Source organism: Solanum stenotomum, chromosome 10, assembly GCF_019186545.1.
Source record: "Solanum stenotomum isolate F172 chromosome 10, ASM1918654v1, whole genome shotgun sequence".
Lineage (NCBI taxonomy): Eukaryota > Viridiplantae > Streptophyta > Magnoliopsida > Solanales > Solanaceae > Solanum > Solanum stenotomum.
This window is the reverse complement of record NC_064291.1, coordinates 34,126,254-34,143,009: the sequence shown is the minus strand read 5'-3', so window position 1 is coordinate 34,143,009 and position 16,756 is coordinate 34,126,254. Positions and strand designations below refer to the sequence as shown.

General features: G+C 36.9%; 1 protein-coding gene across 1 annotated transcript; it reads left to right on the top strand.

The window, feature by feature from the left end:
- Positions 1-14,892: 14,892 nt before the first annotated feature.
- Positions 14,893-15,933, top strand: LOC125842927 (uncharacterized). Its single transcript, XM_049522202.1, has 3 exons — positions 14,893-14,923; positions 15,156-15,220; positions 15,535-15,933. The coding sequence occupies exons 1-3, from the start codon at positions 14,893-14,895 to the stop codon at positions 15,931-15,933; spliced, it is 495 nt and encodes a 164-aa protein (XP_049378159.1).
- Positions 15,934-16,756: the final 823 nt, after the last annotated feature.

Genomic DNA, 16,756 nt, shown 5'->3' with positions numbered 1-16,756 from the left:
GTACGTAGATGATGTCATAATCAAATCCCGCGAGAGTTCAGATCACTTGACTCATTTAAGAAAGTTCTTTGATCGCCTGCGTCGATACAATTTGAAGTTAAATCTTGCCAAATGTGCTTTTGGAGTGCCAGCTGGTAAGCTGTTGGGATTTATAGTCAGTAGGAGGGGCAATGAGCTTGACCCTTCCAAGATCAAGGCGATCCAAGAATTACCTCCCCCGAAGACCAAGAAAGAGGTGATGAGTTTTCTGGGAAGGTTGAATTACATTAGTCGATTTATAGCTCAGTCCACCGTGATGTGTGAGCCAATCTTAAAGTTGTTGAAAAAAGATGCTTTGACCAAGTGGACCGAAGAATGTCAAACTGCTTTTGACGCTATCAAGAACTATTTGTCCAATCCACCGGTGCTGGTTCCTCCGTGAGAAGGGAGTTCATTGTTGTTGTATTTATCAGTCTCGGATAACGTATTCAGATACGTTCTTGGTCAACATGATGAAACCAGGTAGAAGGAGCGAGCCATCTATTACCTAAGCAAGAAATTCACTTCATATGAGGCTCGTTACACTCTTTAAGAGAGAACATGTTGTGCCTTGACCTGGATTGCTTAGAAATTGAGACATTATTTGTCTTTTTGTACCACATACCTTATTTCCATAATGGACCCATTGAAGTATATTTTCCAGAAAGCAATGCCGACCGGGAAGTTGGCTAAATGGCAAATGTTTTTGAGCGAGTTCACCTTGGCCGTTTGTAGCTTGGGGCATGGATGTCATTGGTCCAATAGAGTCAGCCACCTCTAACGGACACAAATTCATTTTGGTTGCTATTGACTACTTCACCAAGTGGGTGGAAGTAGCTTTGTATAAGTCGGTGACCAAGAAAGTTGTAGCTAATTTTGTTAACAACAATTTGATATGCAGGTTTGGAGTACCGGAATCCATCATTACTGATAATGGAGCGACTCTTAACAGTCACTTGATGAGAGAGATATATGAACAATTCAAGATTACTTACCGAAACTCAACCGCCTATCATCCCCAAATTAATGGAGCTGTAGAAGCCGCCAACAAGAACATAAAAAAGATTTTGAGGAAACTGATTGATAATCGTAGAGGTTAGCATGAGATACTGCCGTATGCTTTGTTGGGTTACCAAACGACTGTCAGAACATCAGTTAGAGCTACTCCATATTTGCTAGTATATGGAACAGAAGCAGTTATACCTGCAGAAGTTGAAATACCTTCGTTGAGAATCATCCAAGAAGCTGAATTTAGTGATGCTGAATGGGTTCACAAACGAATTGATCAGTTAACATTGATTGATGAAAAGAGAATGGTTGTTGTTTGTCATGGACAACTGTATCGAGAGAGAATGATTTGTGCTTTCCACAAGAAACTAAGAGCCAGGATATTTGAAATAGGCCAGTTGGTTCTTGAATGCATTTTCCCTCATCAGGATGAGTACAAGGGAAAATTTGCACCAAATTGACAAAGACCCTATATGGTTCACAAAGTGTTATCTGGAGGTGCCTTAGTCCTGTCAGAGATGGATGGAACCGAATGGCCCAAACCGATCAAGTCAGATGTTGTCAAGAGATACTATGTGTGAAACTTTAGTTTGTATTTATGTTATTTCTTTGTAATCGTTCTACTTGCTTGTAATTGCAATGTTTAGAATCTATCCCTATGCAACGAACTACGTCTGACCTGAATTCTCAAGAATGAGATACGTAGGTGACCTATGTCGGCCTCGGTCACTCCTTTATCCTCTTTTAATGTTTCCTTTTGTACTTGAATTACGTTCGACCTGAATTCTCAATAATGAGATACGTAGGCGACCTATGTCAGCCTCGGTTGGTTTATTTGTAATTTGGTTATTTTTATTAATCCTCGAGAGGGGGAACTACATTTGACTGGATTCCTGCCTCAACGGGATACGTAGGCGCCACAACGGCTCAGTCATATTTCCCGTAAGATTTCTATTTCTCTTTACAATAGAAACTGGGACAAAATTTTTGAGAGGGGCTCAAAAATTCTCGAGAAGAAGATTTTCTCCAACAAGTCAAGATTGAAGATACTTTGAAATTTGCAATTGGATAGAATTTTTGAGATGATCTCAAAAATTCTGTGATTTGTTCACCAATGGTTAAAGATAACGCAAGACAGCTAACTAGGACAGAAATTTTTTAGGATGACCTCAAAAATTCCAATAGGATTTATCGGTAGTTTACTGTAACTTTGAAGACTTCCCAACAAGTTATCAGATAGATCTCGAAACATTCAACTCCAAATGGCGTTCATCAAGCTTGACGTGACATGACCCTTGGCAGTGACCTTTTCCAAACATTACTTTTGAAAATCTATTTTTCTTAAAAAACTTTTCCCTCATGTTTCAATTATTTTTGCATAAAAATGTTTTTGGTCTTATCTATCAAGAAGAGGGAAATCGGAGATAGCAAGACAAAGAGCAAACAACCGAAGAGATCAACATAGATCAATTCATTTTTTTAAAACTAACAATTTTTCTGTGGATGCAGATCTATAGGTATGCAATAAAATCAACATGTTCTTCTATTAAATGAATATGGAGAAGCCAAAGGGGCAAGAGCTCCCCAAAATTGACAATTTTTCTGTGGATGCAGGAAATATTTTATGTTGCTTATATCAAAGATTTTGGAATATGAATAACATTATTTCATTCAATTCCCAATAAGGCGAAGTCCATAATGAACGTACAACTATAACCAGAGATGGAACAAATGAAAACCACGAATAGAGCAATATTATTATTTCCCAGTAACTGGAGATATTAGANATCAAAGATTTTGGAATATGAATAACATTATTTCATTCAATTCCCAATAAGGCGAAGTCCATAATGAACGTACAACTATAACCAGAGATGGAACAAATGAAAACCATGAATAGAGCAATATTATTATTTCCCAGTAACTGGAGATATTGGAAGATGTTTATCTGCATTATATTATCAGATATGATAATATTCCTACCCTGAAGGTTATTTATATTGTATTGTCGAATGAGACGATACCACCACCCGGAGAGTCATTTGTACCTTATTGTCAAATAAGATGATACCACTACTCCGAGGGTTATTTTTATCTATATTATTGATTGAGACAATACCGCCATCCCAAAGATACCCAAAAGATCACCTACGTTGCTCGGTGAAGCATCATCTTCGTTTGGTACCAGGGATGGCATCATCCAAAAAAGATTTATGCATCGTGGAAAAGATCCATGCATAGCGAGAGAAGGAAGTCATGCATTGCGGGAAAGGAGTCATGCATTGCGGGAAAAGATACATGCATTGCGGAAAAGATCCATACATAGCGAGAGAAGGAATTCATGCATAGCAAGAGAATGAGGTCATGCATAGCAAGAGAAGGAAATAATGCATTGCAAGAGAAGAAAATCATGCATAGCAAGAAAAGAGTCATTCATCGCAGGAAAATGAATCCATGCATCGCAAGAAAAAGATTCGTGCATCGCAGGAGAAGGAAGTCATGCATCGCGAGAAAAATATTCATGCATTGCGGGAAAAAGATTCATGCATCGCGAGAAAAATCCATACATTGCAAGAGAATATTCATGCATCGCGGGAAAAATATTTATTCATCGCGGGAAAGGAATTCATATATTGCAATAGAAGGATTCATGCATAGGAAGAGAAGGAGTTATGCATCCCAAGATAAAGATTTATCCATCACAAGAAGATCAACATCGACTGCATCATTTTTTCTTTGCAACAGCGACATCAAGAGAACTATCAACATATTACATCGGTCTATTTTATTACTTTGACATCAAAAGAAGAGTACATTGAAGATTATATGGCAAATATGAGACACAAGCTTTATTTGCTTTACGTCAACCCCGATTGAGTTGACGTCAAATGTTCAAGAATAGCAATTAAGTGTCAACACGGTAAAAGACATTGTCTCCCATTTGAATTGTATTTTTTATCCTAATGAGTTTTATCTCAGTCTTTGTCGAGAGCATCCGAGAGGATCAATTCTCAAAACAAACCATAGGTGCGGTCGACATAAAAAAGGATGCAACACAACGTAGAACTTTTTCTTAGCAGTGAACTGGGACATAGTCCAAAGAGGAGTGTCAAACTCTTAGGACGCGAGCAGAGGAGCGACTTCCACCACGATCAAACCACACCCCTATCAGAAGGCATGTGGGTTTGTCTTTGGGTTTATCGGTTTCAGTTTTGCATCCAGAAATTTTTGGTCTCTACCGGAAGCAACTTTCTAATTTGAGTGACAATGCACCAAAACCTTTAGAAATTATGTCTGTGTAAGTTCTTAATTATGGGTGTGAAGCGCGCCACATTCATGGCTAAGAGGTTGCATGCCTCATTTTCATAACTCGACTTACTTTGTCGCTTTTCCGGAACCAAAGTTTATCTTGCATAATAGATCTCCTTTCAACCGGTCGAGTCGAACTACAAGCAGTCTGATTCCCTATGCTAAGGGATATGTAGGCAGAATCAATGTTGAAAACTCGGCTGTATTCCAGCATTCGCTTTTAAATCTTATTCTAGAGCATTTTGGTCCCTTCATAATACGGTGTCGGGTTGGCTTTTGAGTTTTTTCAAAATCGTGCATCAAATCAAGCGTATCGAACTACAAGTAGCCTGAATTCTCATATAGCCTGAGATATGTAGGAAACCCACTTTCGGGGTTCGGCCATAATTCTTAAAGTCCGTACCAAATCCCTTTTCCTAAAGATGAAGACGTGGTCGGTCAAAATTGGATTAGTCAATTTCATTTTCTCCAATTTCTTGTATCAATCTGAGTAAAACGAGGGACAGTTGTTGACACCAAATTTTGACCCTTCCCGATAGAAGTTAATTTTTGAGCTTCCTAGATTTCAAATGATTTAGAATAATTAGTTTATATAAAATATTTTTTCAAGTTTTGAAGTGATTTTAGTCATTTTTATAATATTTAAATGACACATAGTTCTTTTAAATTTATTAATATACTGTATAAATATTTGACAATCATATCAAAAAAAAATTATTTCTTTTTAGCTAAGTGCTTCACTAATTTAGTTTAATTTAAATCATAATTACAATTTTGAATTAGTTCGTATTTAAATTAATTATTTTATAATTAAGTTAATTATTTTATTTTGTAAAGATTAAGAAGCTCATTAATTAATTTTTATTAGTTCGCCTTATTTAGGTTTTGACCGAATTTATCAATTCAACTCAATTTGGTTATTTCTTAAATTCCAAAATCTAACCGATTCAATTCTATCCTATACCTATTAGAGTATCAATTTTGAGCCTCCTATATTTTAAGACCAGCAGCCCACTTCTCCAACCAACCCATTTCCCACCAGACAGGCCCATCAGCAATTCCATAATTCCCAGCCCAAATTCAATACATAAAAAGACCCACCACCAGTACATACAACAATACAACATACAACAGCAGCCCATACAAAAAACCAATGTGACCCCACCCCTATACCCTTCGCTCTTCCTCTCGAAAAGTTCAATGAAACCCATTCCAGACGCGACAAATTTGAAACCCAGCAAAAACGCGTGCCCAACAAATTAATTGTCGTCTTGTTCCTTTGCCTCGACAAATAGTACGCGCATTCAAGTTTTGAGCAGAGCAGGAGCAGTTCGCGTGTTCGTCCTTGAGGCTGTGAGATTGAGACACGTAGCTCCTCAAGGACGATGAGTTGATCCCATGCTTCAATTCGCCCTTTCCCCTTTCGGAATGGGTTGAAATCGCAGGGAAAGGGTGTTTGTCAAAAAAGGTGAAGAATTTTTTATTTCAAATTTGGAATGGATCTTGGTTCCTATCCGTTTTTTTTTTACCTTTTCCCCCCAAGTTTGGAACCCTAATAATCCCCTATATATATTCTTCTTATTCGATAAAAAAGGGGAGGATTTTTTTTTAGTTTAAATTTGAAGAAAAACACTAAAATTAGTGGTCAAAACACTTGTGTAAAAAAGCTCTAGGTTCTGAAAGAGGCTCGGTTAGAAGATTGTTCGGATATTCAGATTTACCGCTCGAGTCTTGAAGTGGTGTAAGAGGTCGCTATTCATCGTCTCGTTGTAGTCCTATTTGCTGCACCTCGAAAGGTAACCCCTGATTTCAGTTCACGTTTTGGTTGTTCATTGTGTTGGTATGCTAACTGTTGGGTTATTTGAATGATAGAAAATCAAGTTGTTTCGATTTTTTGTTTAGTTTCAAGTCAATAGTATAGCTTTCCGTTTAGTCAATCGGTTTTTCAATTCATTCATTTCTCGTGTTAACTCGTATGNGATATGTAGGCAGAATCAATGTTGAAAACTCGGCTGTATTCCAGCATTCGCTTTTAAATCTTATTCTAGAGCATTTTGGTCCCTTCATAATACGGTGTCGGGTTGGCTTTTGAGTTTTTTCAAAATCGTGCATCAAATCAAGCGTATCGAACTACAAGTAGCCTGAATTCTCATATAGCCTGAGATATGTAGGAAACCCACTTTCGGGGTTCGGCCATAATTCTTAAAGTCCGTACCAAATCCCTTTTCCTAAAGATGAAGACGTGGTCGGTCAAAATTGGATTAGTCAATTTCATTTTCTCCAATTTCTTGTATCAATCTGAGTAAAACGAGGGACAGTTGTTGACACCAAATTTTGACCCTTCCCGATAGAAGTTAATTTTTGAGCTTCCTAGATTTCAAATGATTTAGAATAATTAGTTTATATAAAATATTTTTTCAAGTTTTGAAGTGATTTTAGTCATTTTTATAATATTTAAATGACACATAGTTCTTTTAAATTTATTAATATACTGTATAAATATTTGACAATCATATCAAAAAAAAATTATTTCTTTTTAGCTAAGTGCTTCACTAATTTAGTTTAATTTAAATCATAATTACAATTTTGAATTAGTTCGTATTTAAATTAATTATTTTATAATTAAGTTAATTATTTTATTTTGTAAAGATTAAGAAGCTCATTAATTAATTTTTATTAGTTCGCCTTATTTAGGTTTTGACCGAATTTATCAATTCAACTCAATTTGGTTATTTCTTAAATTCCAAAATCTAACCGATTCAATTCTATCCTATACCTATTAGAGTATCAATTTTGAGCCTCCTATATTGTAAGACCAGCAGCCCACTTCTCCAACCAACCCATTTCCCACCAGACAGGCCCATAAGCAATTCCATAATTCCCAGCCCAAATTCAATACATAAAAAGACCCACCACCAGTACATACAACAATACAACATACAACAGCAGCCCATACAAAAAACCAATGTGACCCCACCCCTATACCCTCCGCTCTTCCTCTCGAAAAGTTCAATGAAACCCATTCCAGACGCGACAAATTCGAAACCCAGTAAAAACGCGTGCCCAACAAATTAATTGTTGTCTTGTTCCTTTGCCTCGACAAATAGTACGCTCATTCAAGTTTTGAGCAGAGCAGGAGCAGTTCGCGTGTTCGTCCTTGAGGCTGTGAGATCGAGACACGTAGCTCCTCAAGGACGATGAGTTGATCCCATGCTTCAATTCGCCCTTTCCCCTTTCGGAATGGGTTGAAATCGCAGGGAAAGGGTGTTTGTCGGAAAAGGTGAAGGATTTTTTATTTCGAATTTGGAATGGATCTTGGTTCCCATCCGTTTTTTTTACCTTTTCCCCCCAAGTTTGGAACCCTAATAATCCCCTATATATATTCTTCTTATTCGATAAAAAAGGGGAGGATTTTTTTTTAGTTGAAATTTGAAGAAAAACACTAAAATTAGTGGTCAAAACACTTGTGTAAAAAAGCTCTAGGTTCTGAAAGAGGCTCGGTTAGAAGATAGTTCGGATATTCAGATTTACCGCTCGAGTCTTGAAGTGGTGTAAGAGGTCGATGTTCATCATCTCGTAGTAGTCCTATTTGCTGCACCTCGAAAGGTAACCCCTGATTTCAGTTCACGTTTTGGTTGTTCAATGTATTGGTATGCTAACTGTTGGGTTATTTGAATGATAGAAAATCAAGTTGTTTCGATTTTTTATTTGGTTTCAAGTCAGTAGTATAGATTTCCGTTTAGTCAATCGATTTTTCAGTCCATTCATTTCTCGTGTTAACTCGTATGGTCTATTTGCTTCTGGATATTGATATGAGTTGAGGTCTTTTTTTGTCTATTACTTCATCTTTTAGTTTCTATTGTGACTTGGATATGTGTATAGATGTTGGCGGAATGTTTTTCTGCTTACGTAAGTCTTCCGCTAAGTAGTCAGGCAGGCCATTGGTTTGCTTGGGGACTAACAATGATTCTCGGGTGTCGTCCACATCTAGGGTGTAGGCTCCGGGCGTGATGCCGTGTCAAGTAGGATCTTATTTATGGTTGTGAGGGATCCAATTCTATAAATGAGGGAATACACACATTTGAAAAAAGTTTCCCTTCTTTCATACTCTAAATCGTGCAATAGAACTGTGTCATAAGGAACTAATTCAAACTCGTGCATTTCTCGAATCCATTCGACTACCTCGCATACTCAATGTTGACACTCAATTTTGACCCTCTCCGATAGAAGTTAACTTTTGAGCTTCCTAGATTTTAACTGATTTAGAATAATTAGTTTATATAAAATATTTTTTCATGTTCGGAAGTGATTTTAGTCATTTTTATAATATTTAAATGACACATAGTTCTTATAAATTTATTAATATATTGTATAAATATTTGAAAATCATATCAAAAAGATTTTATTTCTCTTTGGCTAAGTGCTTCACTAATTTAGTTTAACTTAAATCATAATTACGATTTTGAATTAATTAGTTTGTATTTAAATTAATTATTTTATAATTAAGTTAATTATTTTATTTCCTTAAGATTAAGAAGCTCATTAATTAATTTTTATTAGTTCGCCTTATTTAGGTTTTGACCGAATTTATCAATTCAACTCAATTTGGCTATTTCTTAAATTCTAAAATCTAACCGATTGAATTCTATCCTATATCAATTAGAGGACCAATTTTGAGCCTCCTATATTGCAAGACCAGCAACCCACTTCTCCAACCAACCCATTTCCCACCAAACAGGCCCATCAACAATTTCATAATACCCAGCCCAAATTCAATACCAAAAACAGACCCACCACTAGTACATACAACAATACAACATATAACAACAGCCCATACAACAAACCAACGTGACCACACCCCTATGCCATCCGCTCTTCCTCTCTAAAAGTTTAACGAAACCCATTCCAGACGCGGCAAATTTGAAACCCAGCAAAAACGCATGCCCAACAAATTAATTGTCATCTTGTTCCTTTGCCTTGACAAATAGTACGCTCATTCAAGTTTTGAGCAGAGCAGGAGCATTTCGCATGTTCATCCTCGAGGCTGTGAGATCGAGACATGTAGCTCCTCACGGACGATGAGTTGATCCCAAGCGTCAATTCGCCCTTTCCCCTTTCGGAATGGGTTGAAATAGCAGGGAAATGGTGTTTGTCCGAAATAGTGAAGGATTTTTTATTTCGAATTTGGAATGGGTCTTGGTTCCTATCCATTTTTTTTTTACCTTTTCCCCCCAAGTTTGGAACCCTAATAATCCCTTATATATATTCTTTTTATTCTGTAAAAAAAGGGAGGATTTTTTTTTAGTTGAAATTTGAAGGAAAACACTAAAATTAGTGGTCAAAACACTTGTGTAAAAAAGCTCTAGGTTCTGAAAGAGGCTCGGTTAGAAGATTGTTCGGATATTCAGATTTACCACTCGAATCTTGAAGTGGTGTAAGAGGCCGTTGTTCATCGTCTCGTTGTTGTCCTGTTTGCTGCACCTCGAAAGGGAACCCCTAATTTCAGTTCACGTTTTGGTTGTTCAATGTNNATCCCTTATATATATTCTTTTTATTCTGTAAAAAAGGGGAGGATTTTTTTTTAGTTGAAATTTGAAGGAAAACACTAAAATTAGTGGTCAAAACACTTGTGTAAAAAAGCTCTAGGTTCTGAAAGAGGCTCGGTTAGAAGATTGTTCGGATATTCAGATTTACCGCTCGAATCTTGAAGTGGTGTAAGAGGCCGTTGTTCATCGTCTCGTTGTTATCCTGTTTGCTACACCTCGAAAGGGAACCCCTAATTTCAGTTCACGTTTTGGTTGTTCAATGTGTTGGTATGCTAACTGTTGGGTTATTTGAATGATAGAAAATCAAGTTGTTTCTATTTTTTGTTTGGTTTCAAGTCAGTAGTATAGCTTTCCGTTTAGTCAATCGGTTTTTCAGTTCATTCATTTCTCGTGTTAACTCGTATGGTCTGTTTGCTTCTGGATATTGATAAGAGTTGAGGTCTCTTTTTGTCTAATGCTTCATCGTTTAGTTTCTATTGTGACTAGGATATGTGTATAGATGTTGGCGGGAAGTTTTGCCGATAGTTGTTGCTCTTGTTGTCTGAAGTTTCTTGGCGTAGCTGTGACTAGTTCTTGAAGCGTTATACTAAGTCCTAGCTTGTTCTTGTTCATCATGAATCTGTAACGATGTTTGATGTCACTCCTTTCGTCCTTACACCACAAGTTGGAGGAATGAAGCAAGACATCAATATTTCGAGTCCATTTAGTGTCTTTATGTCTGTTGTTTGATGTCTTTATAGCTGATTGTGTCGCCTATCGATGTTCTTATTTTGCATTAACTTTCGGAGCATTGTAAATTCGTTTAGCCATTTAAGAAATATAGCTTTAGCTTTTGATAAAGTGGTAATATATGTTCCTATTTTCTTAGGTGTTAGTACCATGTTTTATCACAGTGGTGCTACGTATACTGTGAATGAATTTAAGGATATTACTTTTTGACTATTAGCATCATTTACTAGTTTGCTTATTTTTATTTTTCTTCATTTGGTAGTATAGTATATGTGTGGTTGTGGGATTTTATATTAGTGTTAAGTCAGTAGCTAGTTTACATGTTTTCTTGATTGATTAGTTTTATCTTTGTGGTTGAATTGGTCACTTTGTCTTTTGCTTGAGGTTGTTGACAGCTAATTAATTCAAAAGAGGAGTTAAATCTTTTTTCTATTATTTATTTCCTTGATATGCTAAGATATTTTCTTTCGGTATTAATTGAGTTTAAATTAGTTCATATTAATCTTGATTCATTTTGTTTGTCCGGAAATCGAGTTAAATGAGTATATTCTAAATTTTATTTGTTTAGTAGCCACATTTTTTGAGCATGAAGTAGCACATTTGTTTGCGTTCTCTTATTCTTTCACTTTGGTTATTGTGGTGCCACAATACTAATTTTGTTTTTATTCTTATTTATGTGAAATCTGCCCTGAGTCCTCTTGGACTCCTATTTTTTTTCCCCCGTATTTCGAATGGGCCATAAAGCGGCCCCCCCCCCAAGGTCCTCTTTTCGTTGGAGTCAACCCCCTGGCGAGTTGTGAAATGGTGTATAGGTTGAAAGCAACAAATGAGACTAGAAACTAAAATTACAAGTTCCGAAAAAAATGAAAACAGGTTGATATACAGCCCATATACACTAATATACGGGTTGAGTGCAGCAAATACAGACCCAAAATTGATTTACAGGTGTTCGAAAGCTTATTTAGGCTGTATACATATGGTATACAGTTCGATATACATGAAAAGGGGTCGAGATACAGTCTGTATACACAAATATACGTTCAGCGTATATATGGTTTTGAAAGAAGAAATGGGCTAAGGCCCAACCCTTTGCACAACACGTACAACAGCTTAATGAGGGACCAAAATCCACTATTTTTGGTCAGCTTTTAGAGTTTGGACAGGAAAAAGAAATTTGGGCTTGACAGCCCAATGGCTCGAGATTTCGACAAGAGTTCAAATTTGTTTATTCCTTTACTTCCCTCTTTTATTGTTTATTTGTTGTATTGACTAACCCTTGTTTATTTTATGGTTTAATTTAATTATGTCCCCAATGATAGCCATTTCATTTTTTTTATATTCAAATTAAAATACTAATATGTCATACTTAGCTTTAATTTTCATTATTAATCTTGTCTACTCTTGAAGTTACTTCCCTTTAAAATGACCCCCCCCCCCCCCTTTAGCTTATTTTCCCTTAAAAATAATTAATCAGAAAAATAATAGCAATAAATAAATAAATAAATAATGAATTTCCTTTATTTAGTTAAAATTTAGAAAGTTTATTTGAAAGTAATTTTAGTCAAATCGCCGGTCAACCGCAAGTTAGCGGGCATTCCAAGGGCCTAACACCTTCTCGAAATTTACATTGAACTCAAATCCTTATTTTCAATCGATTTTATCTGTTTGAGTCTTTTTGAAAAACCTTATATTTTTGACTAAAACTTAAGTGGCGACCCTGCTTCTTTTGGAAATTCGGTTTCTCTTAAGTCATAAGTTTGATCGATTTTTTGAAAACTCAGTCATTTTTCTTTTATTTATTTTTTCGAGTAAAACACTCAAGGTGGTTGAAAAGCAAAGGCTTGATCCTTATCAATGAGTTAATCTAAGCCAAAGTCTTGAGAAAGTCATGAGACTGCAAAGGGGCTTGAGAGAAGCTCGTGTGTGAGCTTAAGTGTTCAGATTCGAAAGAATACACTCTTATTCTTATGAATCGTGCGTTCAAGCTAAAGCCGAGATGTACTCCTAGACTCTCTTCTCTAAACCTTGTTTCAGTTAAGAACCTTATGAGGAAGTATGTTTTAGAGCTTCGTTAGTATTTTCACTTGAAAAGATAGTATGAGTTGTGATGTTATAAGAAATAGTAGTAAAAGTGCCCAAAATGCATGCAGAGGTATAGTAATTTAAGAAGGGAGATAGTAATGAGGAAAATTATGTTGTTGCATTCATGCACCCAATAAGTTATTAATGAGGAGTTTTCCTTATACGCAAACTAAGAAGTGATGAGTTTGTGTAGATTTCATGATAGAAGGTAGAGTAATAGTTACTAGTTAGGATGAGTTACAACATATTTTAACCAAAAAGGAGTTTATGTCAGTGTAACATTGTATTAGTGAAGGCCAAGTACATACGTTGAATAAAAGAGCAGAGTAGTCATAAGGTGATAGATCTAAGCTAGGCTTATGATTTTTAAGGGAGAGCATCATGATATTCAGAGGCTTATAGAACTAATTAGGCAATGAAGTATAGTGAATGGGTAAATAGTACTTAAGTTGTGAAATGGAATGTGACAGTAATCTGTAAGTATGTAGACTGAGAGATAAATATTGACTACTTGTCATGAGGTCTTAGTGGGCGAGTGTTTCTTAATTTTATCTAGTAGTTGTAAGTTAGTATAGTAAGCGAGAAATTATATTGATGTATGTGTTTGGTACTAGACACTAAGCTTGAATTTGAGATGATTGTCGTGATTAAAAAAATTGATGGCAACATAAGGGTGATGATGTCCGTTTTGAGATATGATCCGGTAGATTTGGCATAGAGAAGGTGAGGAATTAAGATGTTAGTTGCAATTCATGTGAATGATTCAAGTGTGATGTTATTACCTTTAGATGAGATAAATGAAGTATCGTTATGTCATTAGATTAACAAGAGCATTAAGAGGTATACCCCAGATGGTATATAGTCAGATGAGGTTCCAATTAAGTGTATGATTTTTTTCATGTCAATGTGGGGTATATTGATGTAAGTACTATTTATTATCCTTAAGATATTGGTTGAGGGATCAAATATAGTCAATATGGGTAACGATCATAGAAAGACTTCTACAGAAGTTGTAACATTTCGCTAATTGAAAGAACTAGAAAGAGCTAGAATTAGAAAAAATCATTTTTGGAAAGAATGAAAAATCTGGAAAATGGGTTAAGTTATGTTAAGTTTGAGTTTTTAGACAACTTCAAACGACCATAACTCCTTGCTCACGATGAGTTGGGTGTTCTATCAAATACCGTAGGAAATATCTTTGAATTATATTTCCAACGACACCGAGTTTGCTAAATTTTGAGTTTGTATGAAAAAGATATGCCCATTGAAAGTCGGGATGTTTAGATAAGGAAAGTCAAAACCGGATTTTTAAGCGGTATTTTGGTCTTTTCCTTACCCAATTGATTTAATTCGTTTTTAGTGAATTAATTAGGGTCAAAACTGAATTGGTTCAGTTTGAACAATTGGAAATTAACGCTAGGGTTCTAGAGAGATGAACTCAAGAGAGAAGAGAAGAGAAAATCAAGATTTCATCGTCTTCGTGAGGAATTGATTGCGGATTTCGTCGTGGATTTAATCCTACAAGGTATGTGAGACTTTCATAACGTTGGGTTCGTTCACCCACGTGCCAAACATGTTTATTGTATCTCTTTAATACATTGAGTTATCACCTATTTTTTTAAATGCTTTGTATAAACTGCACTTTTATTGTTGTTTTTACTTTGCATTTGAGTTGAGTATTCATGAGTTGAGTAAAGCTAAGGTAAGTGTTCCTTTCAGATTCCTTTCAAGTTTATGTTATGTTTAGTTTTCCCCTCGCATACTCGTACATTCAATATACTGATGTCATTTGGCCTGCATCGTTTTATGATGCAGACACATGTAACCAGGATCAACATCCAGCACCTTATTGATCTAGTTGAGCACTCAGAGTCAGTTGGTGAGCCTCTTTGCTTTCCGGAAGACTCCTTTTACATTGCTTTAGTAATGCAGTTGTTAGGATGAACAGGGGTCTTGTCCCAACATCCATCATTGTTTTAGAGGCTTCATAGACGAGTAGTCATAGTTCTTTAGTCTTGTATTTCAGATGTTTTGCTATAAGACTTGAGTTTCCATCTATGGCTAGATTGCATGTTTTATCCTTAAACGTTCTGAGTTTAGGTTGAGACAGTTGTATTATAAATGCATTTGATCCTTGTAATAATGCTTAAAGTCTTCCGCTGAGAGTCTAGCCAGGCCAAGGGTTTGCTTGGGGCAAGAAATGGTTCTCGAGTGCCAGTCCCACCCACAGGGTATAGGATCGGGGCGTGACAAACTTGGTATTAAAGCACAGAGTTCAAGAGTCCTATGGAGTCTATGAAGCCGTGTCTGTAGAGTCCTAGTTATCATTGTGAAGCGTGATATATCTATAATTAGGAGGCTGCAATATTTGGGAACTATCTCACTTCTTTCACATTCATTTTGTGCGTTAAAGTTTTATCTCTAAAAGTTTCTGTGTAATTCATGCTTGCGCGTATATTTCAGAGATCATGCCTCCACGAAAAGCTGTCATAAGTCGTCCTGCTAGGCGTAATGTTGAGGAGCAAGGGGTACCTAATGCGCTAGAAGTGCAACCTCAAGGAGAGGTCACCAATGTTGAATTCAGGAAGCAATCTGAATGCTAAGTCAGGCTGTGACCAACCAAGTTGGGCAACATAGAAGGGCTCGATAGGAAGAGGTTGATACTTCGAGGGTCCAAGAGTTCTTGAGGATGAATCCTTCAAGCTTCACTGGTTCAAGCACTACTGAGGATCCGAAAAACATTATTGAGGAATTGCAAAAGATATTTGAGGTCATGCACGTTACCGATGTTGAGCGAGTTGAACTAGTTGCATATCAACTGAAGAATGTTGCTAGGATTTAGTTTGACCAGTGGAAGAAGAGTAGGGTTGAGTATGCACCGGTTTTGAGTTGGCCCACGTTTGAGGAGGCTTTCTTGGGGCATTTCTTTCCCCGTGAACTGAGAGAAGCCAAGGTACGGGAATTCCTTACCCTTAAGCAGGATTCACTAAATGTTCATGAGTACAAGTTGAAGTTCACCCAACTTTCCCGATATCCTACGGAGATGGTTGCGGATATAAGGAGCAGAATGAGTCTATATGTTGATGGATTGTCCCGTCTGTCAAGCAAAAAGGGCAAGGCAGCTATGCTAATAGGGGACATGGATATAGCAAGGTTGATAGTTTATATGCAGCAGGTTGAGGAAGAGAAGCTGAGGGATAGGGGAGAGTTTGGAAACAAGAAGGCTAAAGACAGGGAGTGAGTCCGGGCAGCACAGGAATAATGTGAACTGTTCGTCCTTTCAGCAAAAGCAAAAGGGGCATGCTCCATCATACGCTAGAGCACATGCACCCAGAAACAAATGTAAGTATAATAGTCAGAATTCCCTAACACTTCAGAGCTAGACCTGCCCAATCTCAGGGTAGTGTGGCACAAGGAGGTAACTGGGCTCCTGGATGTGCTAAGTGTGGTAGGAACCACACAGGTAAGTGTCGCGATGGCTCCACGGGTTGTTTCAAGTGTGGACAAAAGGGTCACTTCATGAAAGAGTACCCCAAGAACCGGCAAGGTATTGGGAATCAGGACAATAGAGCCCAATCTTCATCAGTTGCTCCACCAGACAGGGATGTACCTAGAGGAGATACTTTCGGTACTGGCGGAGGAGCAAACCGCCTATGTGCTATCACTAGCAGTCAAGAGCAAGAGAATTCTCCAGGTGTTGTCACTGTTATGATCGAAGTCTTTACTCTTAATGTTTATGCTTTGCTAGACCCAAGAGCAAGTTTATCTTTTGTGACACCTTATGTTGCGAATAATTTTGATGTTCTTCCTGAGAAACTTTGTGAACCCTTTTGTGTTTCTACACCTTTTGGGGAGTCTATTCTAGCTGAGCGAGTATATCGTGATTGTGTCATTTCCATCAATCACAAGGACACCATGGCTGATTTAGTCAAATTAGACATGGTAGATTTTGACGTCACTCTTGGTATGGACTGGATTCATGTTTGTTATGCCTCCATTGATTGTAGAACTCGAGTTATTAGGTTCCAAATTCCTAATGAGCCAGTTATAGAGTGGAGTAGCAG